The 25,048-nt window shown below is 58.2% G+C and overlaps 2 protein-coding genes across 5 annotated transcripts; both read right to left on the reverse strand.

Annotated features, from left to right (window-relative positions):
• Window positions 1–1,318: 1,318 nt before the first annotated feature.
• On the reverse strand, window positions 1,319–6,236 carry FBLN7 (fibulin 7; the record flags this gene model as incomplete). The annotated part of the gene is made up of 8 exons (XM_082302829.1): window positions 1,319–1,691; window positions 1,785–1,923; window positions 3,232–3,369; window positions 3,785–3,922; window positions 4,005–4,130; window positions 4,506–4,676; window positions 4,776–4,935; window positions 6,141–6,236. The coding sequence occupies 8 exons, from the start codon at window positions 6,234–6,236 to the stop codon at window positions 1,319–1,321; spliced, it is 1,341 nt and encodes a 446-aa protein (XP_082158955.1).
• A 1,090-nt stretch (window positions 6,237–7,326) lies between these two features.
• On the reverse strand, window positions 7,327–23,996 carry MERTK (MER proto-oncogene, tyrosine kinase). Of its 4 annotated transcripts, none has more exons than XM_082276868.1 (19): window positions 23,712–23,996; window positions 20,009–20,330; window positions 19,796–19,896; window positions 19,508–19,681; window positions 18,272–18,358; window positions 17,584–17,699; window positions 15,182–15,365; window positions 14,810–14,961; window positions 12,500–12,650; window positions 12,075–12,228; window positions 10,905–10,990; window positions 10,717–10,812; window positions 10,453–10,533; window positions 10,226–10,318; window positions 10,014–10,132; window positions 9,696–9,805; window positions 9,369–9,528; window positions 8,944–9,080; window positions 7,327–7,868 (listed from the first exon to the last, which is right to left on the reverse strand). In XM_082276868.1, exons 1-19 carry the CDS (start codon window positions 23,779–23,781, stop codon window positions 7,394–7,396), a joined length of 2,868 nt encoding a protein of 955 aa, XP_082132994.1. In that variant the 5' UTR covers window positions 23,782–23,996; the 3' UTR covers window positions 7,327–7,393. The 4 variants fall into 4 exon arrangements, with proteins under 4 accessions (XP_082132994.1, XP_082132996.1, XP_082132995.1 ...); XM_082276870.1 differs by having other exon boundaries at window positions 12,075–12,195; window positions 12,500–12,653; XM_082276869.1 differs by having other exon boundaries at window positions 12,075–12,213; window positions 12,500–12,653.
• Window positions 23,997–25,048: the final 1,052 nt, after the last annotated feature.

The raw sequence follows: 25,048 nt of genomic DNA on the forward strand, positions 1-25,048 counted from the left end.
TGGTCCAGAAAAACATTTTCTTCTAATTTTTAGGGGTATTTTTGAAGCATTCTGGAGTTTTCCCTTCCCTCCCCCAGCACAGCCCTGGGATACATTTCCCTGCCCGGCTCCGTGTCCAGCCAGAGCTGCCGCCAATCCAAACATCCTCCATCTGCCGACAGCAGCCCTGAATGTCCCTCCTTGTTCTGCCAGAGAGATCCAACCCCTTCCCAAGCTCCCATACCCCCCAAAAATCCAGGGGCTCGATCCCCCAGAGGAGACAGATCCATCTTGGGAAGTCTCTTTCCCTTGGGCAAGGAGTGGGAATGGTTTTAGTGGGTGCAGCTCAGCAGGATGCCAGGGGGTGAGGATTCCCAGGGGAAAGGATGCTCAGGGATGAGGATTCCTGGGGGAAAGGATGCTCCAGGCTGAGAATGCTCAGGGATGAGGATGCTCCAGTGGGAATGAGCCCCTTCCCAAACAACATAAAGCAGAAAATAGAACCATGGATAGCAGGTTCTTGCCCTCCCAGATCCCAATTCCCCTTGCACTGCTCCAGATGAGCATTCCCCACATCCCCACGTACGTGCTTCACTCCGGTGACATTCTTTACGTCATCCTTTAATTGTACTAAATCCAGCAGAACATGCACAAGCAGGAGGGTGCATCCCCCTGGGAAAAGCTGAATCCCAGCTCTTCCCAGCATTCCTACGCTGGGATGGAGGCTCTGACTGATGGAGCAGGGAATATTCCCACCTCCACATGCAGCTGAAGCTCCGTTGCGAGGAGGATCCATGGGGGTTTAAGGAGCAGGGATAGCCCTGGGATTCCTCCTTTGCCCTGCTTGCCAAGGAGGGCACCCAGGGGGATGTTCATGGAGTTTTCCAGCCCTGATCAATCCCAAGGAATTAAAGCACCAGACCTCAATCCCCACGGGCTGCTGGGGGATTCTCAGCATCCAAAAGGAAGTGGAAGTGTATTTTTAGGGAGCAGGACTCCGGGCAAGCAAGGGAGGAGCGCAGGGAAGGCCATGAGCCTCCCTCCTCCTGCATGCTCGGCTTCACTGCTTCCAAAAGGGAAAAACGGGAATTCAAGGGGAATCAGGGCTGTGGTTTCCATCCGCTGTGGTAGGACATTGTCCCTCTGGAGCTAGGGGTGAGCACGGGGCTTCCTGCTGCCGTTCCACCTCACTGGGTGGTGTAAATCTACCTCGGCAGGTGTAAATCCACACGGGAAGAAGAACCTGGGGACAGAGGGGAGGTGGGCTGGCTGCGGAGCAGCTCCGGCCTGGGATTGCCCCAGGAGCCGCGGGATGCTGAGCAGGGAGCAGGAGGCACCCCTAGAACGCGTAGGGCGAGACGAAGATGGTGATTTTGGACAGGTGCTTGGCCTGGAACACGCGGTCCAGGTACTCGGCCATATCCACGTCCACGTGGATGGTGCGAGGCCCCTGCAGGCTCTGCACCAGGATCAGCTCCCCGGTGTGCCGGTCCGAGCGCTGCACCACGAAGTGCCCGCGGTTGTTCCCGCCCGCGATGCCGAAGCGGAGGCTGTCAGGTCCCGGCCGGCCGGGAGCCGCCACCGTCGCCATGCGGAACAGCGGCGCCGGAGTCTGGAGCTTGGAGGGAAGCGGGAGGTAGTGGAAGGAGATGGTTTTGGGAGCCTGGTGGCACGAGCGGCTCTCCATGGGGCACGGGTTGCGCTCGCACTGGCTGCGAAAGGAAAAGCAACGGGAGATTTTTGGGAATGCGGCATCCGTGCCCCTCACTGGCGTTGGATCCATGGATTTTGTGCCCCGCACTTACAAGGGGGAGGTTTTGACGTAGGAGACGTTGCCGGCGGCCGGGGGACACTGGGGCGTGACACACTGGAATCCCCCGCCAGTGTTGATGCAGGTGCTCCCGCTCGTGCAGTTATCCTGGGATAAGGAACACTCATCAATATCTGGAAAACAGGGGAGGGAAGTGCAGTCAGGGCCTGGAAATCTCCAACTGAGCTCAGCTTGCCATCAGAAAATAGGCAAAACCACCTTGAAACGGGTCAAACGCAATCCAAAAAATATGGGAGCATCCCAGAATTCCAGCTCCTCTCCCCAAGTTCTGCCCTGGGCCAGCATGGGTTAACAGCAGCCCTTTCCCAGCAGGAAGGCAGCTGCTTTTCCAAACTTTCTGCTTGGTTGTTTGGAAACACCATCCCTTTTTATTTACTGAACCCCTGTGGGACACCTGGCAGAAGCTGGAATGCAGAGGATTTGCTGGGAGCATTAGCGAGATGCCATGGAACACAGGAAAATGAGGGAGCAAAGGGGAAAGTGGGATTTTTCTCGCCCTGAACTGCAGCCATCAACACTTGGGGCACAAAAAATTCCCTGTTTTTCAGGAGGCTTCCAGCAGTTGTGGCCTCCCACCATCCCCACCCGCTGCCTTCCACCTGCACCCCAATTCCTTTGGGACTGGGGGAGATGCTGCCACCCTCTGAGCTGATCCTGGAATTCTGGGGGTTTAACATTACTTCTGGTTCTTCCTGGGAATTCTCTGCTCCAGGAACATCCCCACAGCCATAGCAGGGTCATCTTCAGGGAGGTGCAGACCCAAAGCGTCACTCCATCATCCACAGAGGGAAAGGAGAGGGAAGAAGGAGACGGAAAGGAAGAGGAGAAGAAGAAGGGGAAGGGGAAAAGGAAGGGGAAGGGGAAGGGGAAGGAGAAGGAGAAGGAGAAGGAGAAGGAGAAGGAGAAGGAGAAGGAGAAGGAGAAGGAGAAGGAGAAGGAGAAGGAGAAGGAGAAGGAGAAGGAGAAGGAGAGAAGGAGAAGGAGAAGGAGAAGGAGAAGGAGAAGGAGAAGGAGAAGGAGAAGGAGAAGGAGAAGGAGAAGGAGAAGGAGAAGGAGAAGGAGAAGGAGAAGGAGAAGGAGAAGGAGAAGGAGAAGGAGAAGGAGAAGGAGAAGGAGAAGAGAGGGAAGGGAGAGGAGCAGCCATGCTTCCAGCATTTTCTTCTAATTTTTAGTGATATTTTTGAAGCACTCTGGAGTTTTCCCTTCCCTTCCCCAGCACAATCCTGGGATTCATTTCCCCATCCAGCTCCGCATCCAGCCAGAGCTCCCGCCAATCCAAACATCCTCCATCCGCTGCCATCCCGCAAAGCATCGCTCCATCATCCCCCTCCCCTCCACAGCAAACTCTCCCTTGGAAATGGAGAAAAAAGGGGGGGAAAATGACAAAGCACTTGGGAACCAGTGGATTCCAGCCCCCTCACCTTCGCAGCTCTTGCCGTCGCCCAGCAGGACGTATCCGGCGGGGCAGGAGCAGCGGAAGGAGCCGGGAATGTTGACACAGGCATGGGCGCAGAGCCGGGGTCCCCCTTCCTGCTGGTACACCTCGCACTCGTTGAGGTCTGCGGAGACAGGGATTCACCAGCATCTCACTCCAGCCTCCAGGAAAACCCAGGAGCGAGCGCGGGCTGGAGGAGCGGGCCGTGAGGAGGGTTGGGAACGGGCCGATGGCAGATTCCAGGCAGGGCTGTCACCAGCGGCGTCCCGCAGAGGGCGACACTGGGCCCAGTTTGAGCTCATCCATCCATGGGGTGAAGGGTTTGGAGCCCCCTGAGGGAGTTCGGAGGAGCGGCCGATGGCCCTGAGGGCTGAGTCTCCCTCGCTGGAGGTATTCCAGAGCCAGCTGGACACAATCCCGTGCCGCGTGCTCTGGGATGGTGGGGCTGAGCCCCTGTGGTCCCTTCCCATGTGACTCGGTGACTCCGCGTGGGGAACAGGCACCGAGCCAGCCCCGCATCCCTCCCTATCCCGGCTCACCCTGGCAGATCCCGTTGGAAGCCGTGCCGCTCATGTGGAAGCCGGGATCGCAGCTGCACTGCTGGGTCTGGGCGATCTGGGCACAGCGGGGCTGCCGGCTGAACGCCGGGTCATCCGTCACGCTCCACGTGGGAGGAGCTGCGGGGAAACGGCGGGATGGGGAGCTGGGGTGAGCTGGGGATGAAGTATTCCCATTTATCCCCCAGTAAGGGTCACGCACCGGTCTGAGCCTGGTACTGGCAGGTGGTCCCGGTCCACTGCGGGGGACAGAGGCATTTGAAGTGGCTGAGCCCCTCCAGGCACGTCCCGCCGTTCTGGCAGGGGCTGCTCGAGCAGTGGCTGATCTCTGCGGGAAAAGCAGCCACGTTCCATGTTACCTCCTTTCGGGAAGCAAGCCTCGGGAATGCTGCGTGCGCCGCGATGCTTTGGTACCCTACGGCACGTCATAGCCAGGACAGCGTTTCCCCTCATCTCTCCTGCTGAGCTGCTGCAGCTGCAACTCCCAGTTTTCCTTAAGACTGAGAAATCCCAACGCACGGGAGCTGCAGCATCCCTGGGATGTTGGCTGGCTGGCACTCGGGGTCATCCCAAAGCCGTGGGAGCTGCAGCATCCCTAGAACTTTGGGGGACACCCCCCCTGCTTGGAGCACCCTAATATCCCCCCGTGTTTCAATAAATCCACTTTTCCAAAGGACATTCCAGGGCAGGGAATGAGCAGTACCTGCACAGCGGGGCTCCTGGCCTGTCCAGCTGCCGTTGGCCTGGCACATCCGTGTGCTGGAGCCCAGGAGCTGGAAGCCTGGATCACAGGCGAAGTGAACCTCGTGATCCACCAAATATTTGCTGCCGAACTTCCTCCCATCCTTAGGGGCTTGGAGGGCAGGACAGGAGGCTGCGAGACCGTGGGAGGGGGATGAGTTTGGAGCGGGCCCGATGCTTCCAAGCCACCCTTGACCTGTTATTTCCCTGGAATATTGTCCCAAGGACTCACCAGCGGGCGGCTCCGGCGCGGCCTTGGCCAGGGAGGCGTGGATGGTGCTGAGGCGGCTCCTCACGGCGCGCAGCCCCTCGGAGAAGCGCGTCTCCTGCCCCTTCAGCAGCTGCTGCATCTGCCGGATGGCAGCCAGGAGCTGCTGCCTGCTGAGGCAGCTCTGCGGGAACAGGGATGGGGGCGGCGATGGGGACAGCGCTGGGGACCTCCCTGTGCTGCCACTCCGCTCAGGAGCCAACCTGCTGCCCGTGGCACGGGAGCTCCGCAGCATCCGCTGCCCCCTGAGCACCCTGACTTTGTGTTCCCGCCCCCACTTCCCCCGATCCAGGAGTTTTTTCCACCTAGGCCTGCGCTGCAGGCAGGGCTGGGATGGCTTTGTGGGAGAGATGCTATAACTCATGTTTCATCCTGCTGGAGCTCCAGCCCTGTCCCGCTTCCACATGACAAAAGAAGAGGAAAACAGCTGTCTTGTGAGCTCTGCCGGGGCCAGGAACGCTGGTGGGACTCCTGCCTGCAAACCGATCGCTCCCACGGGACTGACTCATGCCGGAGACGGGCACCGTTATTATGGGATTCCTGTGGAATTGACTTGAAGCCGAGGAAAAAGAGCAAAGCCAGCTCCAGAGTTCCGAAATCCGGGGAGCGCAGTGAGGAGAGAGCACACAGGGACTGGGCTGGGGGCGATGGAATTCCGGGAAAGCGAGCGGAGCTGGTGGGCTCTGCCCCACCTGGTCCAAGGCGTTTCTTCCCCCTTTCCATAACCGCACTAAGGAATGATTCCCGTTTCCAAAGAGCTGCTGAGGGTTGAGGGAGGACAAACACACCAGCCCGAGCGACGCGCTCGGTGTCCTCTGCTTCCCGGGAGCAGTTTCGGGGGTCCCGGGCTGCCGGGGGGGGATGAGCCGGGCTTTGCTGGCAGCTCTGGGATACCCCGAGCCCAGAGGAAGGCAGGCAAAAGCAAATAGATGCTGGCGCGTCGCTGGCTTTAATAAACAGCTCTTTGTTAGGGCTGGGTTCAACTCCGGGAGCCAGCGCGAGCTCCGGCGGGATGCTGAGCCACGGCAAAGCTGGAAAATCCACCCCAAAAGCCCCAAGCGGGGATTCTTTGCTTCCGGTGTGCTCGGGGGCAGCTTCAGGTGCGGGGTAAGAAGGGCAGAAAGAGCCCGAGAGAAGCCGTGCGCGCTTTAAGCGCGGCTCAAGCGCGGTTTAAGCGCGGCTTGGGGCTTTGCCCACCTGTTTGCCGGGGCAGGAGCGCGGGCAGCGCTGCGGGGCTGTCGAGGCGCACGGGCAGAGGGGAGCGAGCGGGAAGCGGCGAGGAGCCCCGTGCCCCCCCCCAAGCCCTCCCGGGGTCCCGGTCCCGCTCACCTGGGCGGCCGGCGCGGCCGGGAGCGGCAGCAGCAGCGGCAGCAGCAGCAGCAGCAGCGGCGGGAGGCGGCCCCGCGCCCCCCGCGGCCCCGCCATGGTGCGGTGCGGCCCCGCCGCTCTCCGGGACCGGCTGCCCCGCGCTCTCCCCGCCCCGCCCGCGCCGCCCCCGCGCTGCCCCGCGCAGGGGACGCGGCGCTTCCCCGCCCCGGCGCCGGGCCGGCCCCGCGCATCCCCCGGGACAGCGGCGGGGCTCTGCGGCCATCCCTCCCCCGGGACAGCGGCGGGGCTCTGCGGCCATCCCTCCCCCGGGACACCGGCCGGGCTCTACGGGCATCCATCCCACGGGCATCCATGCCCAGCGGTCGGGGTGCGGGTGCGTGGCTTTTACCCCCAGCAAAGCTGTTCCTGGTGCTGCCAGGACGAGCGGGCACCGTGCGGGAGCCCTCGACAGCCCCCCCGCTCCGGCGGGGCCGGGACCACTCGCGCCGGGCAGAGAAACCCTTTCCCCGCCCTGCGCCCCTTCCCCAGCTCGGTACCCCCTTCTCCAGCTCCTGCACCCCCTCCCCAGCCCGGTCCCCCCATTCCCAGCCCAGCTCCCCCCAAGGAGAGGCGAGAGAGGTGCTGGGTCCGACTCCAGTTGCTGCCCAGCGGCCCCAGCTCCGGAAGCAGCAGAATTCCCCCCAAACGGAGAAGGGGCAGCAGGGAAGGGCCAGGCCACGGCACGGGGGGGGGGGGGTCCAGCCCTCCCGGGACCCCCCTGAGGCTCCTATTTCCCCGGTGCTGCAGCAGGAGCGACGGCTCCTCGGCACAGGGATGGGATGGATGGAAACCCATCAGGGAGAAGGGAATGTGGGAGCACCCGCTGTTCCCATTGGGGCTCCCGCTGCTGTTTTCCACAGGGATTTCTTCCGGTGTGAAATGCCCCAGCAGGCTGTAGAGCTGGAGCCTTGATCATCCTGGGGCTGCCCATCCCAAAAACCTCCACACATGATGGAGAAGGGGGAAAACACCAGGCCCTGCAAGGCCGGCTGCCCCTCAGCGCCATCCGCCCCACCCTGCTCTGCTCCTTCTGGAAAAGATGAATAATTACAGCAAAATAATTCCACTGTTAATTCCAAACCCCTGGGACTTCAGCCCAGGAAAGGGCTCCCAGGCAGAGCCAGCCTCCACCAGGAACACCGTGCAGGAGCTGATAAATAAAAGAGACGAGTGTTTATTAAAATATTCCCTCTGTGTCCTTGCCCTGGTGCCGCTCACACCGTTCCTGGCGGCACTTCCGAGTCCTCCCCGCGGCTCCCGGCCCGCAGCCGCTCCGACGCCGGCAAAGTGCCAGCCTGGCTCCATCGGCTCCCCGGCTGCGAGGCCTGGCAGGGAAGCAGTGGCACGTAGGGCTCCTCCACGGGGCCACCGAGCTGCTCCTCCCCGACGTACCTGGTGGCCCACGGCTCGCTGGGGTGCACATCCACGGCCACCAGCGCCGCCTCCGTGCCGGGGGAGCCGGGCTCCGACGCCTCCCCGGCGTCCAAATCTGAGTCCGCTTGTGGGAAGCCCGAATCCTGCGTGGAGTCTGGGCTCTGCTCGGGAAGGCCGGTGTTGATGTAGATGACGTCCCCGCAAGCCTTGGCGTTGGGCAGGTTTTCCAGCAGCTTCTCCAGCTGGACCTTGAGCTGGGAGAAGGTGGGGCGGGTGGCAGGGTCGGCTCTCCAGCACTCAGACATTATTTCATACCTGGGAATCGGGAGAGGAGCGTGGTTAACAGAGGATCCCAGAATCCCAGCATGGCTTGGGTCGGAAGGGACCTCAAAGCTCATCCAGTCCCACCCCCTGCCATGGGGCAGCACTTCCACTATCCCAGGTTGCTCCAAGCCGTTCCTGAACGCTTCCAGGGATAGGGCAGACACAGCTTCTCCAGGCAGCCTGCACTTCTCTGGATTATGGAAGGTATGGGGACGTATTCCCAGTTTCCCTCCAAGCTGGGCAAGCCTTGAAATTCCCATTAAATCAAAGCGAAACCAGCTCCCTCTGCTCAGGCTGTTTTCCAAGCACATGGATTTATCAGCCCAAGCTGCTTTAGAAGTGTGACAAGTCTCTTCCAGTGCAGCCCTGGGATCTGTTCCCTGGGAACAGGCCAGCTCCATGTCTGGGATGCCCAGTCCCTCCCTTGGCAGGTGCCTGCTCCCAGGCTGGATGTCAGGGAGCCCTGGAAGCTCCCAGCATGTCCCTGCCAGCCTCTCTGCCCTGGAGCAGGCTGGATTCTTAGAGGTCCCTGCACTGCTTCCTTCAGGAACAGGCAGTGGAGAGAGGAGCCTTGTAGGAAGCATTGTACAGCTCTGTTTATCCGGTTTGGATTCAAGGCTCTCAGCCATGGGGGGTTGAACACCTTCAGCTCTAATGGCACTGGAGAAAAACTCAGGAAGAAAGCTTGGGAGAAAGGCCTTTGCTGAGCTGCTCAGAAATTCAGAGGTTTGTGTTCCAGATTTATGGATTTGAGGCGAGGAAGGGCCCTAGAGGGAGTTTTGGGGGATGAAGAGGAGCATCACCAGCCAGGACCTTTCAGCCGAAACAAATCCAAAAATAAATAACATGCTAAAAGGTCCCATCACTGACTGTTCCTGGTGACCTTGCCAGCCCTACAAACCCATTGCTTCCCCTCAGGATATTTGCTGGGATTTCTGCCTGGAGTTCAGCAGATGCTGACACACGCTCTGCTCTAGGATCTCGCCTTCCTTAGGCACATCGTGCAAACATTAAGGGGTTTGTTCCTGGGAAAACCCATTTTCCCAGCTGGGATCCCACCACTCACAGCTCATCCAGGCAATCCTCGGGCTTCTTCAGGCGCTGCCCATGGAAGAGGTACTCGTAGATCTCGTGGTTCTGCACCCCTGGGTACGGCGTCATCCCGCGCGTGGCGATCTCCCACATGGTGACACCGAATGCCCACTGCCGGCACAAAGGGAAAGGCCAGGGCTGAGGGGACACTTCCAGGAGGAATGAAAGAACCTTTTCACGGGGAAAGGTCACTGCCTGGCGTCCCAAGGACAATGGGCAGAGCTGTGGTGCTCCCAAAACCGGGAATGACCAGGGCGGAGGCGAGTGGCCCACTCAAGGAACCGACTGTGCCGGCAGCAAAAGGGCTCCAACAGGCTCCTGCACTTCCAGGGAATGACACCAACGGGAGCACGGCATGGCTCAGCCCAGGGGACTGTCCCTCCAGGCACAGGGACCTACCACGTCACTCTTGGTGGTGTAGACACAGTCAGCCAGGGACTCGAGGGCGATCCACTTGACCGGCATCTTGGCGATGCGGCCCTGCCGATAGTAATCGCCGCTGTAGATCTTCTTGGAGAGCCCGAAGTCCGCCACGCACACCGTCATGTCGTCCCGCAGCCTGGGAAAAACGGGCATCAGCGCAGCCCCAGGGCCACCTCCCGAGCCACGAGGCCCAGGCTGAGCTCTGTGTCTCGAAACCAAGGGAACTTTTATTGAAGGGAGCAGAGCTGTGCCGTAAACCCACAAGGTGTTCATCCCATGGGATGGGCAGAGGAAAACACTCACATGCAGTTCCGAGCTGCCAGATCCCTGTGGAGGAAGTTGCGGCTGCTCAGGTATTCCATGCCCAGGGCGATGTCCACCATGAACTTCACCAGGGTCTGCAGGGGCACGAACTGGGGAGGGAAGGTGGGGGTTACGCAGCGTTGATCCAAAAGGCTTCCCTGCGCCGGGCTGCCATCCCAATGGATGAGCCCACGGCAGCACCAGAGCTCTCATCCCTCAGACCCTGCCATTCATTGAGCCACGAGCCTGCAGGAGCTGCAGGGGGATTCCTTTCCCACCCCGATCCCAGCCGGCTCCTCTGCTCCTGGTGCTCCCTACCTGTGGGGCCATCTCCAGCCGGGAGCGGAGCAGGAAGCTGTGCAGGTCTCCGTACTTCATGAACGGCAGGATCACCATGGGCTTGGGCACCTGCAGGGAGCTCAGCTCGATGCACACCCCTGGGAAACACGGACAACTCACACAGCGCCCTGGGCAAAGGGATCCAGGCCCACCCAAACGGCAGCTGCAGGGCGGGAAGGGACAGCCCCTACCGAGGAGCTTGATGACATTGGGATGGTCAAAGTCCTTCATGCACGCTGCTTCGCTGAGGAACTCTTCGATCTCCCTTTGGGAAAAGTTATCCACTGGGAAGCAAAGAGGAAGAAAGAGCTTTAAAACCCCCAAATGGTGCCAGGATGCTGTTCCTGAGAGATGTACTGGGAATGCTGGTATCCAGTGGGACAAACAGCAAGTCCTGAGGGGCAGGGAGACAACTTACACTTCATGGTCTTCACAGCCACCTTCTGTGGGGCCCCTTCAGGCTGGCTGAGCCGTCCCTCCATCACGGATCCGAACTCCCCTGCACCACGGGAAAGAAGGAACCCCTTTATCCTTTCAGGACATCACCACATCCCTAAGATCTGGAATGCCCCAAGATGGAGCCACAAAGGCTTGTTCCTCCTCAGTGACAGGAGGACAAGCTGGGCTCAGGCAAGGTTCCCTGCCCGTGGCAGGAGGCTGGAATGAGATGAGTTTTGCTCACCCTCTCCCAGGACCTTCCCCAGGCTCAGGGCGTTTCTGTCCACGACCACATCCTGCAGCTTTTGCTGGAGCTCCCTGCTGACCCCCAGGCTTCCCACTGCAGGAGAGGGGAACAGGAGCTCAGGCACCTCCCACCTGCTGCCGTATCCCCCTCCAGCTCCTTCCAGAGGGATAAAAACAGATCCTTACGGGTCAGTTCCACGGCTCTCCGGCAGTAGGACTTCTTGGCCGTGTAGTTCACTGCCAGCTCCGAGTCGTTTCTGCTGAAAGCATTCCTGGGGGGACACAAACACATTTGCTAAGGCCCCTTCAGCTGGACGGAGGAATCAGCGTGGCAGGGGCAGGAGCCTGGGGGATCCGGAGGAAAAGGGGAAATGCACATTCCATTTCCTCTTTCCTGGATCAGCACCACCGCCTGCAAGGTCTGAGCGAAACAACAGCTCCGCAAACAGTGCTGATCCATCAAGGAGTGAGTCACAGAGCTTTTGGGGAGGAAATAGGACACTCATTTCCTAGTCAAGGAGCAGGAATTCTGCTGGAGCCCTGCAGAGTCCAGCTTTGGGAAAAAAAAAACGGGGCAGGATGCTCCAGAGCTGGGAAAGCAGGGAAAGAGTGACAACGACCAGTTAGGAAAGGGATCCTTGCTCCAAACTGCGAGCAGTTAAATGCCACTTGGGAAGTCACAAGGAGGAGTGAGGAGTGCTGGGTTATTGCAGGAGAAAACAGCCCTTTGTCCGTGATTTTAAACAATGCCGGGCCATTGAACCCGGCGTGGGATGAGGCAGGAGGGTTTCTCCAGGCCATGGGATATTATGGACTCATAGAATCATGGAGTTGAAAGGAACCCACAGGGATCATCCAGCCCAGCTCCTGGCCCTGCACCTCAACAATCCCACCCTGGGCATCCCTGGGAGCGGTGGCCAAGCACTCCTGGAGCTCCGGCAGCCTCGGGGCTGTGCCCATTCCCTGGGGAGCCTGGGCACTTCCCTCTGGGGGAAGAATCTCTTCCCAAAATCCAGCCTAACCCTCCCCTGCCACAGCTCCAGCCATTCCCTTGGGTCCAGGTCACCCTCTGGTGACCAGTGACATCTCTGCTCTCGCATTTCCGTGCTGAAACACCTCCCCCACAAAGTTGCACAAGTTCACTTCCCTTTAAAAATAGGAATAGTGAGCAAAAGGTGAACTGCTGAGCTAAGAGAGGGAGGGGAAACAAAAATCCACTTAGTCCCTCACCACGGGCATAACAAACATCACTTGTGGTAACAACGTCAGTCCTGGGGACAGAATCCTTGTCCCCAAATCCAGCAGGGGCTGCTGGCCACCCACCCCTGGGAGTTGCCCCATTTTCCATCCCCTTACCCGTATTTTGTCTCCACGCATCGTTTCTGGATGACCACGGTCAAGCAGAGGATGAATCCGACGGCAATTGTCCCGCAGATAAATCCCAGGGCTATGACAAAGGAGTCGGCATTCCCGGAGGCTGAAGTCGAAGAGGGGGCTGAGGTTATTAATCCTAAGAAAATATCCTGTTAATGGAGCCGGTGAAAAAGTCAGCCTGCAGCACCTGGGGCTTGGGGCAGGAATTCCCAGGGGTTTTCAGCGCAGCCCAAAGGGTTACACGGGAAAAGAGGGAATGAGGAGCGAGGCTTTCCTGCTCCCAAACCAGGACCAGCTGATCCCTGGCTGACAGGGAAAGCATCCCAAGGAGGATGGAGCGATGCCCAAGGGCCTCATGGAAAGCACACCCTGCGCTTCTCCCAGCATCCCGCCCTGCTCCTCCTTACCGCTGGCAGGGATGAAGATCTCCACGGGAAGGCTGAAGGGTCCCACGCCCCCCTTGGTGACGGCGGCCACGCGGACGGAGCAGGAGGCGTTGGTGGCCACCACGGGCAGCACGGCTACGCTGCCGTTCCGCCAGGCCTCGGCAGAGACGTTCTGCTGGAGAGAGGAAGGGGAAGAAAATCCTGGGCTGGGGAAGGCAGGGAGACCTGGGGACTTACTGAGAACCGTCCCCTTGGCAACCCCTGGAGCCGCTTTGCTCTCGCAGCCCGGAGGAAGTGCGGCACCCGGCTATTTAGGGAGAAGAATGGCCCTGTGTGCGAGGGCCGGATGGGATCGGGAACGGAGCTGAGCCGCGCTTCCCGTTCAGTCCCAGCCTTTCTGGCCCTCTCTGCTTCACAGCAGCAGCAGCCAGGGCCAGAAAGAGGCAGGGAAGGATCTGGCAAGGAAGGGAAAGGCTCTGGTCACACGGGTTGTGACCCTTGGCCTCCTCTGCGGCCACTTCAGCCACGGGAGCCCTGTGAGCCCCAGCACCCAGGGATCCGTGTGCTCCTGGTGGGATCCTCCAAGCACTCCAGAAGTAGATCCTAGGGCAGGTATTTTCTGCCTGCGGCTTTTGTGCCCAGCGAATTATATCCCAGCTTTTTACGTGTTTCCTTGGCTGGTGCCATGGCAAGAGGCAGCGTGGCTTGGTAAAAACACCGCAGTCTTTCCCTGCAAATTCCATCCTTTCCTGGATGCTGCTGCTCCCTGCTGATTTCCAGCTGCAAAACAGCTGGCAGCTGCAGCCAGAACATCTGGCAGGCTGCTGTGCCCAGCAGAGCCTGGCTCCTTCCTGAACGTCCCACAAAAGAGCAGGAGCTGCAGGGGATCGGAGGGCGAGGAGAGGGAATGGAGCTGAGGGGGATCGGTGGACAAGGAAAGGGAATCAGCTTCTCAGAGGGATCCAGTTTCTGCTCCCTGTCCCAAAAAAGCCACGGAAAGGGATGTGAAACACCCTGGGAATGTGTCTGCACCTACAGAGCAGGGACCTCTTGTCACCTCTGCTCCCACATTCCTGCCTTCCTCCTCCTTGTATCCACATGGGATCCTTTCCCTACCACCAGCCTAAAACTGGGATCCTTCCCTATCCCAGAGGGCTCTGCTGTGTCATCTGAGGACAGGCCCAGGCCGTGAGCACAAAGCAGGGCAGACCTGCCAAATCCATGGGATTTTAGGAGTTTTGTGGTAGTTGAGGAATTTCTCCCTGTCCCAATGCCGGAAGCTGTGGCTCCAACAAGGACTGCTGGTTAAAGAGGAAAATAAACCAATTTTGGGGAATTTTCTGGTTGTGGAGAGGCCTGCAGGTGGCCCTGTGACACCGAAATCCAGCTTCTTCCTGACTTTATCCTGCAAAAACTTCTGGTTATTTTGGGGCACTCCAGATTTAGCCTGTGCAGGGCCACAACTCAGGGACCTTTACTTCACAGAATCATCCTCACAGAATCACTTAGGTTGGAAAAGACCTCTAAGATCCCTGAGTCCAACCTTAGAAGGAGCTTTTCGAGTAGTCAGAACTCCAGCCTCGTGCCTCAGACTCATGGAAAAACTGAGAACTGGAAAAAATTTCACTCCATAAGCTGGAAAAATGGACAGAAAACAACAACAACGAAAACAGCAACAACAAATCTCCCAGGGCTTAAAGGGCAAGGCCTGGATTCAGCCTTTTGCTGCAGAGAGACAGCTCCTGTCAGCACTTTTTTTCCGAGTCACAAGACCATGATTTTGTTTCCCTGGCTTCATTCAGGCTGGATCTATACGGAGGAGCAAAAGGAGAACAGAAAGTGCAGCATCCTACAAAAAAAGCGGGATGAGTCACTGTTTCCAGCTGGGGTCACTCCACCAGCCTGGCACGGCGGAACCCAAACCACAGCTGGATCCATCCCTGCTGTTATCCACGGGCTCTGGATGGGATCTTTAGCCCAGAGCCCGGGCCAACCTTGCCCTAGCTGCAAATTCCTGCAGCTGCTTCCCAAATCCTAGAAAAGGCAGGCAGGGTGTGCCAGGTGATTTCATGCAGTCACGGAGAGGCCTTTGGGCCAAGGAGTTCCTCGAGCTCTGAAATGCTGTGCATGGGATAAATCCCAGCTGAGTAAGGAACAGCTCAAAATCCAGGGAATGCAAGGCCAGGAGTGGTTTGAAGCGCACATGAAAGCCCAAGACAGCAAAGAAATGAGCTCCAAAAGAATCCATGGAAGCACCATAACCCATCTGGACATCCCTGCCGGGATTTTTTCCAGGATTTAGCCGTTCTTCCCCATTCCCTGGTGACTCACCATGCCCTCGGAGTTGTGCCACCTGTACCAGATGTGGTAGCCCTGGAGCTCCCCGTGGATCCTCTCCAGGGATGGCTTCACCCAGCGGATCTCCAGCGAGGAGCTGGATTCATTGAAGGACACCGTCACGTTCAGCGGTGGCGTGGTCGGAGCTGTGGAAATCATCGGGAAAGGAGGTGAGGGAATCCAGGAGGATGGGTGCAGAAATGTGGGAATCTGATGGAAAACGAGCTGGAGCTCAAGCAGAAAGCCCACGGAAAACGGGGAACTTTCCTTCCCCACCCTGGGAGCAACCAGGACTCCAGAGCAGCATCTCATCCTGAGGCATTGAGGCAGGGAAACCCTTCCCAGTCCCCACTCCCCGTTTCCTACCTCCCTCGGTGGTGCTGGCCGTTATCCAGGGGCTGAATGCCGACCAGCCCACCTCATTCCCGCAGGAAACACGGATGTTGTACTCTTCCATGGGCTCCAGCTGCTGGATGTGAAACACGTGGGGAGGCACCGAGGTCTGGAAGGGCTGAAGGGAGACGTTGCCTCTTGGAACAACTTCCTTGACCTTGAATTGGAAAATCAGTCCACAAACAGGGATTAGTCAGCAACAACCTGCAGGGAGAGATGTTGGAAAACAGGATCCGGAGCCCTGCCTCCCATCCCAACTCCGCAGGCAACAGTTCCTGCAGGAAAAGCTCGTGGCAGGATATTCACAGGGCACAGGGAGAGGGTTCCAGCACGTGTGGAGTTGGGAACATTCCAGGGATGTTGGGAAGGAGGTAGGGATGATCTGCTGTCTCCTGTGGCATGGAGCAAAAGGAGCGCCAAATAAAATAACCAGGCAGCACATCCCAGATAAACAAAATAAAGCCCTTTTTCTGTGCAATGCACTGTTGGAAAATAGGATTTATCTCAGTGGGAGGTCATGGGCCTAATCCCAATCCTTGTCACATTTAGTAGCGTGGATGGATTCAACATCCCAAAACCAAGTCCTGCTTTTCACAGAAAGACAAATTGCTGAATGTGGAGCCCCCATGGAGCTGCCCACAGAGCCACTGCAGCTTTCCAGGAAACATCTCATTTTGTGGGAAGCACTACCTGGACTGGGACAGAGGGGGAAAGAGGGAAGAGCAAGGACAAGGACCTCCCAACCCATGTGCACAAGGTCGTGCACTCCTCTGCAAAGCCTCCATCCATGATTTTGGGATGGCTGGAGACCTGTCCTTGTGCTCAATCAAAAGAACCCCCCATGGTATCCCAGGATGGTCTCAGCATCTGTTTCCCAGCCAAAATATAAGAGAACAGCCTTCAGCCTCAGGTTTTCATGGAGAGATTCCCAGAAATGTTCCAAGTAGCTCTTTGGGAGACTCTGCAAGCCTGGGGTTGCTGCAGCCACACGCTTGTCCCAGTCACACGCTTCCCAACCAAGCAGCGATCCCAAAGTCGGGATTTGGAGGGGCAGGTTCCCCTCAGCTCCCCATTCCTTAGAAACAATGGGAAGGAGCTGAGGGGTTGCCTGTGTTCTGGAAAAGTCAGGGAATGCCACCTCCATCCCCAAGCTGTCCCCAGGTGCTCTGAGAGAGGCAAGCAGTGACCAGAGGAACACACACGACACCTCCGGGACCAGACATCCTGAGCATCCAGCCCAATCCTCAACTTGTCTTCTCAGAATAAAATCCATCGAATCCATGGATTTTGGTGGAAATCAGGATGTTTGTGAAGTGCACCAGTTGGAATTGGCAGGTGGGCCAGCTGCAGCCCTCGGGAATGAGTCACTGGCTCGGGGGTGGGGGAGGGGACGCCGGGGGATTATCCAAGGGGACAGAAGCAAAAGGGCTGAGTCACAGCTGTGTTTTTGCCAGAATCCCTCTCCTGTTTTCCAAAGGCCACTTCCTACAGACAGACCAGGAATGTTAAGTCATAGGAAATTCCTTGGCTCTCCACCCTGCCTCCCAAGCTCCAGCTGGAAGGCAGCAGCAGGACATGGTGCTAATATTAGCCCTGGTACCTTTCTTCCCTGGAATTCCTTTCACTTTTACCTGGCTTCAAAGGTTGCCTCTCTCCACGTGCTATCCCAGCTGGAGTGGAGATTTTCCAGGATAAAAACTGTATCCATCAGACAGCAAGATGGGCTTGGACTGGGAAAGCCAGCCATGTGCAGCAGGTGGAAAATGCCTGCAGGCTCCACCCACGGAGGTGGCATTCCCTGAGTTGTCCAGGAATGGGGAGCTGAGGGGAACCTGCCCCTCCAGATCCCAGCTTTGGGAATGCTGCTTGGTTGGGAAGGGTTTAACCAGGACAAGCGTGTGGCTGCAGCACCTCCAGGCTTGCAGAGTCTCCCGAGGAGCCACTTGGAGCATTTCTGGGAATCTCTCCATGAAAAGGCAGCATAACCTGAGTGCGTTGCCCAGTGGAAAGGGGCTCCAAGAGAGCTGGAGAGGGACTTGGGACAAGGGCATGGAGTGACAGGACAAGCAGGAATGGCTTCCCACTGCCAGAGGGCAAGGTTAGGTGGGATATTGGGAAGGAATTCTTCCCTGTGAGGCCGTGGCACAGGTTGCCCAGAGAAGCTGTGGCTGCCCCATCCCTGGCCTGGACATCCCTGTACAAGGGATAGCGGAAGGTGTTGGAAGGGAGTTGGAACCGGATGATTTTAAGGGCCTTCCAACCCAAACCAGGATTCCATGAAATCTGTGCAGCTCATGCAAACACCAGCAACTTCCACCTGCCTCGGAGCATCCGTGTGGGGGAGTTGCAGGGATACAGGAATTCTGGATGCCTACCTGGACACTGCAGCTGTTCAAGGCAGAGAAGGCATCGAAGCCCGGCACCCAGGATATCCCGATTCCGTGGGCTGTCCTGTTGAGGACCTGCACGCTGAAGGGAGCCGATGGAATTCCTGCAGGGAGAAGCCAAGGGCAGCCTAAACACAAACATGGCATGGTGGCTTTTCCCTGGAGCTCCCAGGGCTCAGTGTGTGACCCCACATCCGAATTCTGCGGATGTGCCGGACCACCGGATAGGGAAGCATAAAAATGTCACTTTCAGGACTATTTTGGCCGTTTCTATATTTGTGACTGCTCTGGGCAGCTTAGAGGCCATGACTTATTTTGGGGAACACCTTCCTCGCATTGCTGGAGCGGCTCCCATCAGGAATGTCTGCAATTTCCACTGTTTCCTATGGAAAATTCCTATGGAGCACCACCCTGGTTGTGAAGGAAGGAAAGGAGCGATGCAGCCCTTCCCCAATCCCACTTTGAAGCTGACAGTTTTGCTTTCAAATTTCATTTCTGGTGCTCCCTCCCCCACCCCGATGCTGGGATGACCGAAGCGGGATGACCACACTACAAACAGACCCCACTGGATTTTAACTATAGGATTGAAACCGGGATCTCCCTCAGCTCGTGAAGGAAGAGTGCTGGGAAGTGTGGAGACTTGGACACAGAGGTTTAACAGGGAACGGGAGCTGACCTTTGATGTTGACCTGGCCCGGGCTGGATGCAGTCAGGCCTTTGCTGTTGTGGGCCTCGCAGCTGAACAGCGCCGGCTCGCTGAGTCCTGCCGGGAAAACACAGCCCTGTTCCCTGCATATCCCAAAACCATCCCAACCCCACCAGCTCCCCACCTGCAAACCCTCAGGGTTTCCTTTCTTAGCCTTTTTTTCACTTCCCTCCGTGGCACTTCTGCTGCCAGTGCCCGGGGGTGACCCGGGCGGCAGCTGCCCCACTCCCACGCCGGGAGCACGCGCGTGCCGTGGCTGCCAGACCCGGCAGGGACGGGATGTCCCTACGGAGCCCTTGCACAAGCTCCTGAGGAAGGGGTTACTTTCCCTCCAAAAGGGGGAAGGCAGAAAGCAGAAGGGCCCCCACCACGGCCTGGTCAGATGATGGAGCGCTGGTCAAGGATTGCTCAAACCCCCCAGCTGATGGCAGAGAAGGACCACTGGAAATACCCCGGGGCGGATTGTCCCGGCCCGCCTGAGGTGACCCCGGGCTCGGGATTCCTGTCCCATGCCAAGGTGGACGTGGGGAGTGTAGGCTCATGGCAGCAGTGCCTTGGGCTGCCAGGGCTCCTGGGCCAGGAGCAGCTCTGCTCCAATGACCCAGCCTCGCGGGTGCCAGGCGGATGCGAGGACATCCAAGAGGAATGAGTCACTTCTTCCGGCTTTCACTGCCTTTTAAAGGCCACCCGCCACTGGATGCCAAGACCGGGCAATTATAGCCCAGCTCTTAATTAACCACCGGCCTCCTCCTCACCAGCAAAGCAAGAAATCCCCCATCTTCTGCCTCAAAGTGCGGCAAAACCAGAGTGGGGTTTATGGGACACCAAGGATTGTTCTCCCTGGGTGCCACCAGCTGTCACAGACACACGGCACAGGGGCATCCCAATCTCTTCCAGAGGCACAAAGTGGGGACCACCATATCAGAGCCCAGGAGAGCAGCCGGACTCCTGCTGGCACAGCCAGAGGCTGGCAGAAAAATCTGCTGCTTGCTCAGGAAAAGAGTCACTTGAGTATCCTGCCTCTTCCAAGAAAGGGATTTCTGGCAGCAGCCAGAGGGGGTCGGATGGGGCTTCCTGCCCCAGAGTGGCCCCAGGGCCGTGCATGGCATGGGAACAGCCCCTCCAAGCAGGGGGATGGCACAAGGCACATTCCCAGCAGTGTGTCCCGTGCAAAGAGACTCCGTGGCAGGGACGCTCCTGGCTCACCTGGCACGGTCAGGACTGACGGGGAGATGTGGGGTTTCTGGTTGAGCTGGGTATTGTTCCGGAACCAGTAGATCTCCACAGGCTCTGGAGGCCCCACAGCCTGGCACGTCAGGTTGAAGGGGCTGTTCCTGGTGACGTTCAGCTGCTTGGGCTGATGGATGAAGTGCGGGAGACCTGCACAGACACGGGGAAGCAAGAGGTTCACAGGGAAGCAAAGGATTCCCCATTTCTGGCTCCCAGCTCCCAGTCACTCAGCCAGGACACAACTCCACAGCTGCTCCAGCTCACCTTCCAGCCGCACCAGGATGGGGTCGGACACCACCTCCACGCCGGAGACGTTGAGTTTGCAGACATAGGAGCCATTATCCGAGCGCTGGGCGCCGAGGATGCTGCCGGACAGAACGGACACCACCTCAGGGCTTGTGGCTTCCCATTTTTCCAGGAACCAGCCCTCAGGGCATCTCTCATTCCCACCTGCTCCGGAAGGCCAGCGGCACTCACCTGAAGGTGGAGGTCATGGCCACCTCCTCCTCATCGGGGATCTCAAAGTGGCTGCTGGAGATGCGATTCAGCACATGCAGCTCCCTCCCGTCCTTCCAGAGGGAAATTCCCGGGGCATCGGGCCGGAGCAGCTCCTGAGGCACTTTGATGGAGCAGTTGAAGGTGGCGTCCTTGTGCTCGTTGATGACCACGTGTCGCACCGTGGGGCTGAATCGGAGCTGTCCCACGGAGCTGCCTGCGGGCTCCTCGCTGGTGCTCCGCTGGGAACGCCGGGAATGTGCCCACAGGTACAGCCTCACGCCTCCTTCTCCCTCAGCACCCTCTGCAAGGAACATCTGGCGTTTTCACCACCACCACCGGCAAGTTTTGGAGACCTCGCAGCAAAACAACCCCACTGCTTCCGAGAATAATTAAAGGCGGCTCATTTCCATTCCCCAAAATGTCATCCCAGGATTCTGGACAAGCAGCACCTCCAAAAAAGTCCTTTTAAAAACAAACAGGAGCAGCCCAAGCTAAAGAAAACACTCAGCCATGTTTCTTTGGGCAGGGGAGAGGCAGGAGCTATTCCTGCTGCATTACACCCCCGGGACTGGAATATAAAAGGATCCCTGGGCAGCAGGAATTTGGGACTTTACTCCAGAAAACCCCTTGCGGGGCCTCATCTGAAGCATTTTCAGCTGGGGCAGAGGAAGAGCTCCCGGCTGGAATTTCGCTGATTTTAGGCTCTGCCAGGAGCCTGTCCCTTCCCAGGACAGGGAGAGCGGGACATGCTCTGAGTCAACTTTTGCTAAGTGCCTCCACTCCACTGCCTTTCCCGGGAAAAGAGCTGCAGATGGATGAAGAAATGCCTTTGGATAGTGTATAGGAGCCAGCTGCTGTTAAGTGCTGCTCTCCCAGGGTCTTCTCCCACATTTTTTCCCAAGGGAAAGCTCTTTTTGAGGACTTCATAGCCCCACCTCCAAATGACCAAATGGCATTTTCCCCCTCCCTCCCAGCACTTCCCACCCAGCCCAGAGAACAGCTCCATACAAAGCAACTCCCTTCCCAAAAAACATGGATTTCTGAGGAGATCAGATCTATGGGATCCACCACGTGGAGGTGGGTTTTCCTGGACCGTTTCTGAGCTTCCTGAGGCTTTCCCAGCCATCAGCAACCCCGAGCTAAGTGGTAAACCTCCCTTTCAGCATTGTGCCAGACAGGAATTTCAACTAAATTAATTCCCTTTTCCAAGAAAGCAAAGCTAAACAACCACTCACAGTTCAGAAGATAAAGAAAGCACAGTTTTGATTGAACCTGAGCTCAGCTGAGTTTGGTTTTTGGGCAGGTTTTAGCCCTCAAACATCAAACAACAAGTTTTTAAAGCTACGTCATCCCTGTTGTGAGTATTGGGGCACGAGCCTGGTGTGTTTTTCCCAGAGCCAAGAAACACAGCCCGATTTTGAGGCTGGATAGATCCCTTTGCTAAATCTCTCCCTGTTTTTAACCCTCAAGAAATGCTGCTTGAGGACAGAAAGCCAGCAGGGTTTCCCAGTGCAGAGGGAAGGGGGAGGCTCTCCCTGCCTCTCCCGCAGCACAATGGGTTTCCCTTTCAGAAAAAAACAAAAAGAGCCGCAGCTTTTCCAACCTGCTTCCCTAAGCCTCCCATCCCAGCACAAACAGAGCCCATGTGACTGCTGCAACACTGCAGGGACAGCCATGGATGTGCAGCCGGCTCTCCAGCAGCTCCCTGAGGATCTGCCACATGCAAACAAGAAGCGACCCCAAATTCCCTTCCCTGCCCTGCTCTTCCCAGAGGTCACTCAGGCTGGAGCCGCTCCCTGCCTGGCACAATCCAAGCTCCCGCTGCTGTTTTCATGCTCCATTTGAAATGCCGGAGCAGCTCCCCCGGCACGGACCCCTGGCCGGGGAGGACGTGGATTTGTGCCGTGTCCCGGGATGGTTTCTGCTTCCCTGGGCTGCTTCAAGCTTAAAGGCAAAGAGCAAGGAGGATCTCAGCCTTGTTTTCACACTAATTAAGTGGGACGAGGTGTTTGCTGGCCCAGGAATGAAATATTTTCCTCTCTGACTCATGTGAGTGCAGGAATTCCTCATCTCCAGCACTGCCTTTGGGTACCCCTGAAGCTTGGGATGGGGATATCCCCACGGCACTTTGGAAGGGACTCGTCCTGTGTGGCAGGACAGCTCTTACTTGAGTCCAGAGCAGTTAGGCTGGCTCTAAAATCCCAGGCTAAAGCCAGGGAGCTGCAAGCCCGGCGTGCCTGCGTGGGTGCCGGAGCAACTCCCGTCCTAACCACAGCCAGGCCTCAGGGAAAAGCTGGTGTGGAAATCAAACCACTTGCAAGGGCACTGCTGCTCTCCTGGAACACCTGGAATTGCAGCAAAACTCCAGGGCAAACAGAGGCAGATCTTTCTGCACAGGTCCTGTGTGCCTTTCTCCATGGAGAGAGAAATTTCAGCAGGAAAATCGGGCAGGATACTTCATTACGGATGAGGAACAACAAGCAGGGATCTGCACACCCCACGACTGAAACAACAAGGTCTTTACTGCAGTCATGATGCATCCAGGTCTGCCAAAATGCTGCCTGCATCCCTAGCCCTGGAATTCCCACGGCTGGGAGTAATTCACCTGCTGCCAACAGCTTCTGCTCAGGCACTTTTTGAGCAGGAGGAATAAGGAGGCCCTGGCTGTGGGGTTTCCAACCTCCCCATCCCCTGGGAACTGTGGTGGACCCAGAAGTGTCAGGTTAACATTGGACTCGATGATCTTTTCCAAGCCAAATGGTTTTATGATTGTAATAAATAAATTTCCCCCAGGGCCACACCTGAATCCAAAGAGATTTTCCTCATTCAAACACCTTTTGTACAAACCAGCCCAGGATTCCTGGTTACATCCACAGAGAGTTCCTATCACTGCAGGCTCCTGCTGTGACAGTCAGGACTTTAACTCCTCCCTGCCCAAAGCAAACACATTCCTGCCTTCCCTGCTAAATTCCATCTGCACGCCGACTCCGAGTCCCCCAGCAGCTCCCAAAGGTCGGGCAGCCCTAATGACAGGATTTTTGAAAGTCCAAAAATTACTTTGTCTCCTGATTTCTTTCTGCACATAAAGTTGAAAAGCCACCTGCAAAGCGCCACAAACCGTGGTGATTCTCGAGGATTTTTCCCAGCATCACTACGCAGCTGGCTCATGGCTAATGGGACAAATCCCGGACCGATCTGCCGCAGTTTGTGGTAGTGTCCCCGGCAAGCAGAGGCACATCAGGCAGCGAAGTACTGGGACAGGACCACACTGCAGAGGCAGAGCTGTGTCCTGCTATAGCCAAACTGCGTGTCCCAAGACATTCAAATCATGCCCCGGAACAGCCAGACCCTGTGTCCCAGGACACCCAAACTGTGTGTCCCAGCACAGCCAAACGCTATGTCCCAGCACAGCCAAAATCATGTGTCCCAGAACAGCCAGACCCTGTGTCGCAGGACAGCCAGACCCCCTCCGGGTTGCGATGCGGCCAGAAACCCTTCGGGAGCTCCCCGCGCAGCTTTCCCCCGGGCCCCGCCGGGCGCTCAGCGCGGGGCGCCCACGCCGCAGCCCGGCCCGGAGCAGCTCCCGCGGGGGAAGCGCTCCCCGCGCCCCGGACAAGCCCCGCTCCCCGGCTCCCCGGTGCCAGGGCCGTCCCCGGCTCCCTCCGCGCCCCCGCGGACTCACCGGCCGCTCCGCGGGGCGGGCGCAGGGCCGCCAGCAGCGCCCAGAGCAGCGCCCAGCGCCCGCCGACCATCGCCCGCCAGCGACGGCACCGCCAGCGCCACCGCCACGCTCCGGCACCGGGACCGGGACTGGCACCGCTCCGGCACCGGGAACACGGCTAGCAGCGGCACCGCTCCGCCACCAGCACCGGCACCTCTCCGCCACGGGCAGCAGGCGCAGGACTGGCAGCGGCCCCGCAGCGGGACGGGCACCGCTCCGCCGCTCCGCCGCCCCCGGGGGCCGCCAGCGCCCCGCCCCGGCCCGGCCCCGGCCCCGGTCCGCCTCCCGCGGCGGGGGAGGGACAGGGCAGCGCCGGCGCTGCCGTGCCGAGAGCGCTGCCCCAGCAGTGCGCGGCCACCGCTGAGCCCTGTCTGCAGGTGCCACGCGGCTTTTAAACCCCGCCGGGGTGGGGATCCACCACTGCCCTGGGCAGCTGTGCCAGGGCTGGACAGTCCTTTCTGTGAAGGGATTTTCCCAATGTCCAACCTAAACCTCTCCTGCCACAGCTTGAGGCAGCTTCCTCTTGTCCTGCCACTTGTTACCTGGGAGCAGAAACCGGCTCTCACCTGGCTGCAACTTCCTGTGTCCCATCCCTGGCAGTGTTCAAGGCCAGGCTGGATGGGTCTTGGAGCAACCTGGGCTAGTGGAAGGTGTCCCTGCCCATGGCAGGGAATGGGATGAGTTTGAAGGTCCTTTTAACCCAACCCATTCCATGATTCAGACACTTGTAGAGAGTGACAAGGCTCCCCCCGAACCTCCTTTTCTCCAGAATAGGAACGCTCCTTCTTACCTGGCCCACACCAGCGGGACAAGAGGGGACAGGGACAGAACCAAGGAAAGGAGGAAGACCCAGGTGAAACCAACATGAGCCATTAACCCAAGGCAAACCGAGGACATCTCCTGTGCCGTGGGAAGGAAACAAGGGAGTTTCCGGATATTTAGAACCTGCCCAGACACTGGCCTTGCATGGACACATTTGAGACCAAGGCGTATGGAGGCCGTGAGTGTTTCCCCCATCACGGGAAGGGACTGGGATTTGGGGAGCCAGCAGCCCGCTGAAGTGGCTGAAAGGCACTGGTATTTCTCTGCACCAACCTTGCTGCTCCCTGAACCTGTGACACAAGTCACTGCCTGCTGCACTCTTCCCAAAGAACAGAACCACACCTAACCCAGTTGGAAGCCTTTTCCAACTGGGAAGAAAAACTTTCTCAAGCTCAGTGAAAAAACCCCAACAAATCACTCCCAGACTTCTTTGACTTGCAAAGCTGCTTATTCACTGCACATTCCCAGGCCTTGGT

This window comes from Coloeus monedula (genome assembly GCF_965178545.1).
Source record: "Coloeus monedula genome assembly, chromosome: 2".
In the NCBI taxonomy this organism is placed as follows: domain Eukaryota; kingdom Metazoa; phylum Chordata; class Aves; order Passeriformes; family Corvidae; genus Coloeus; species Coloeus monedula.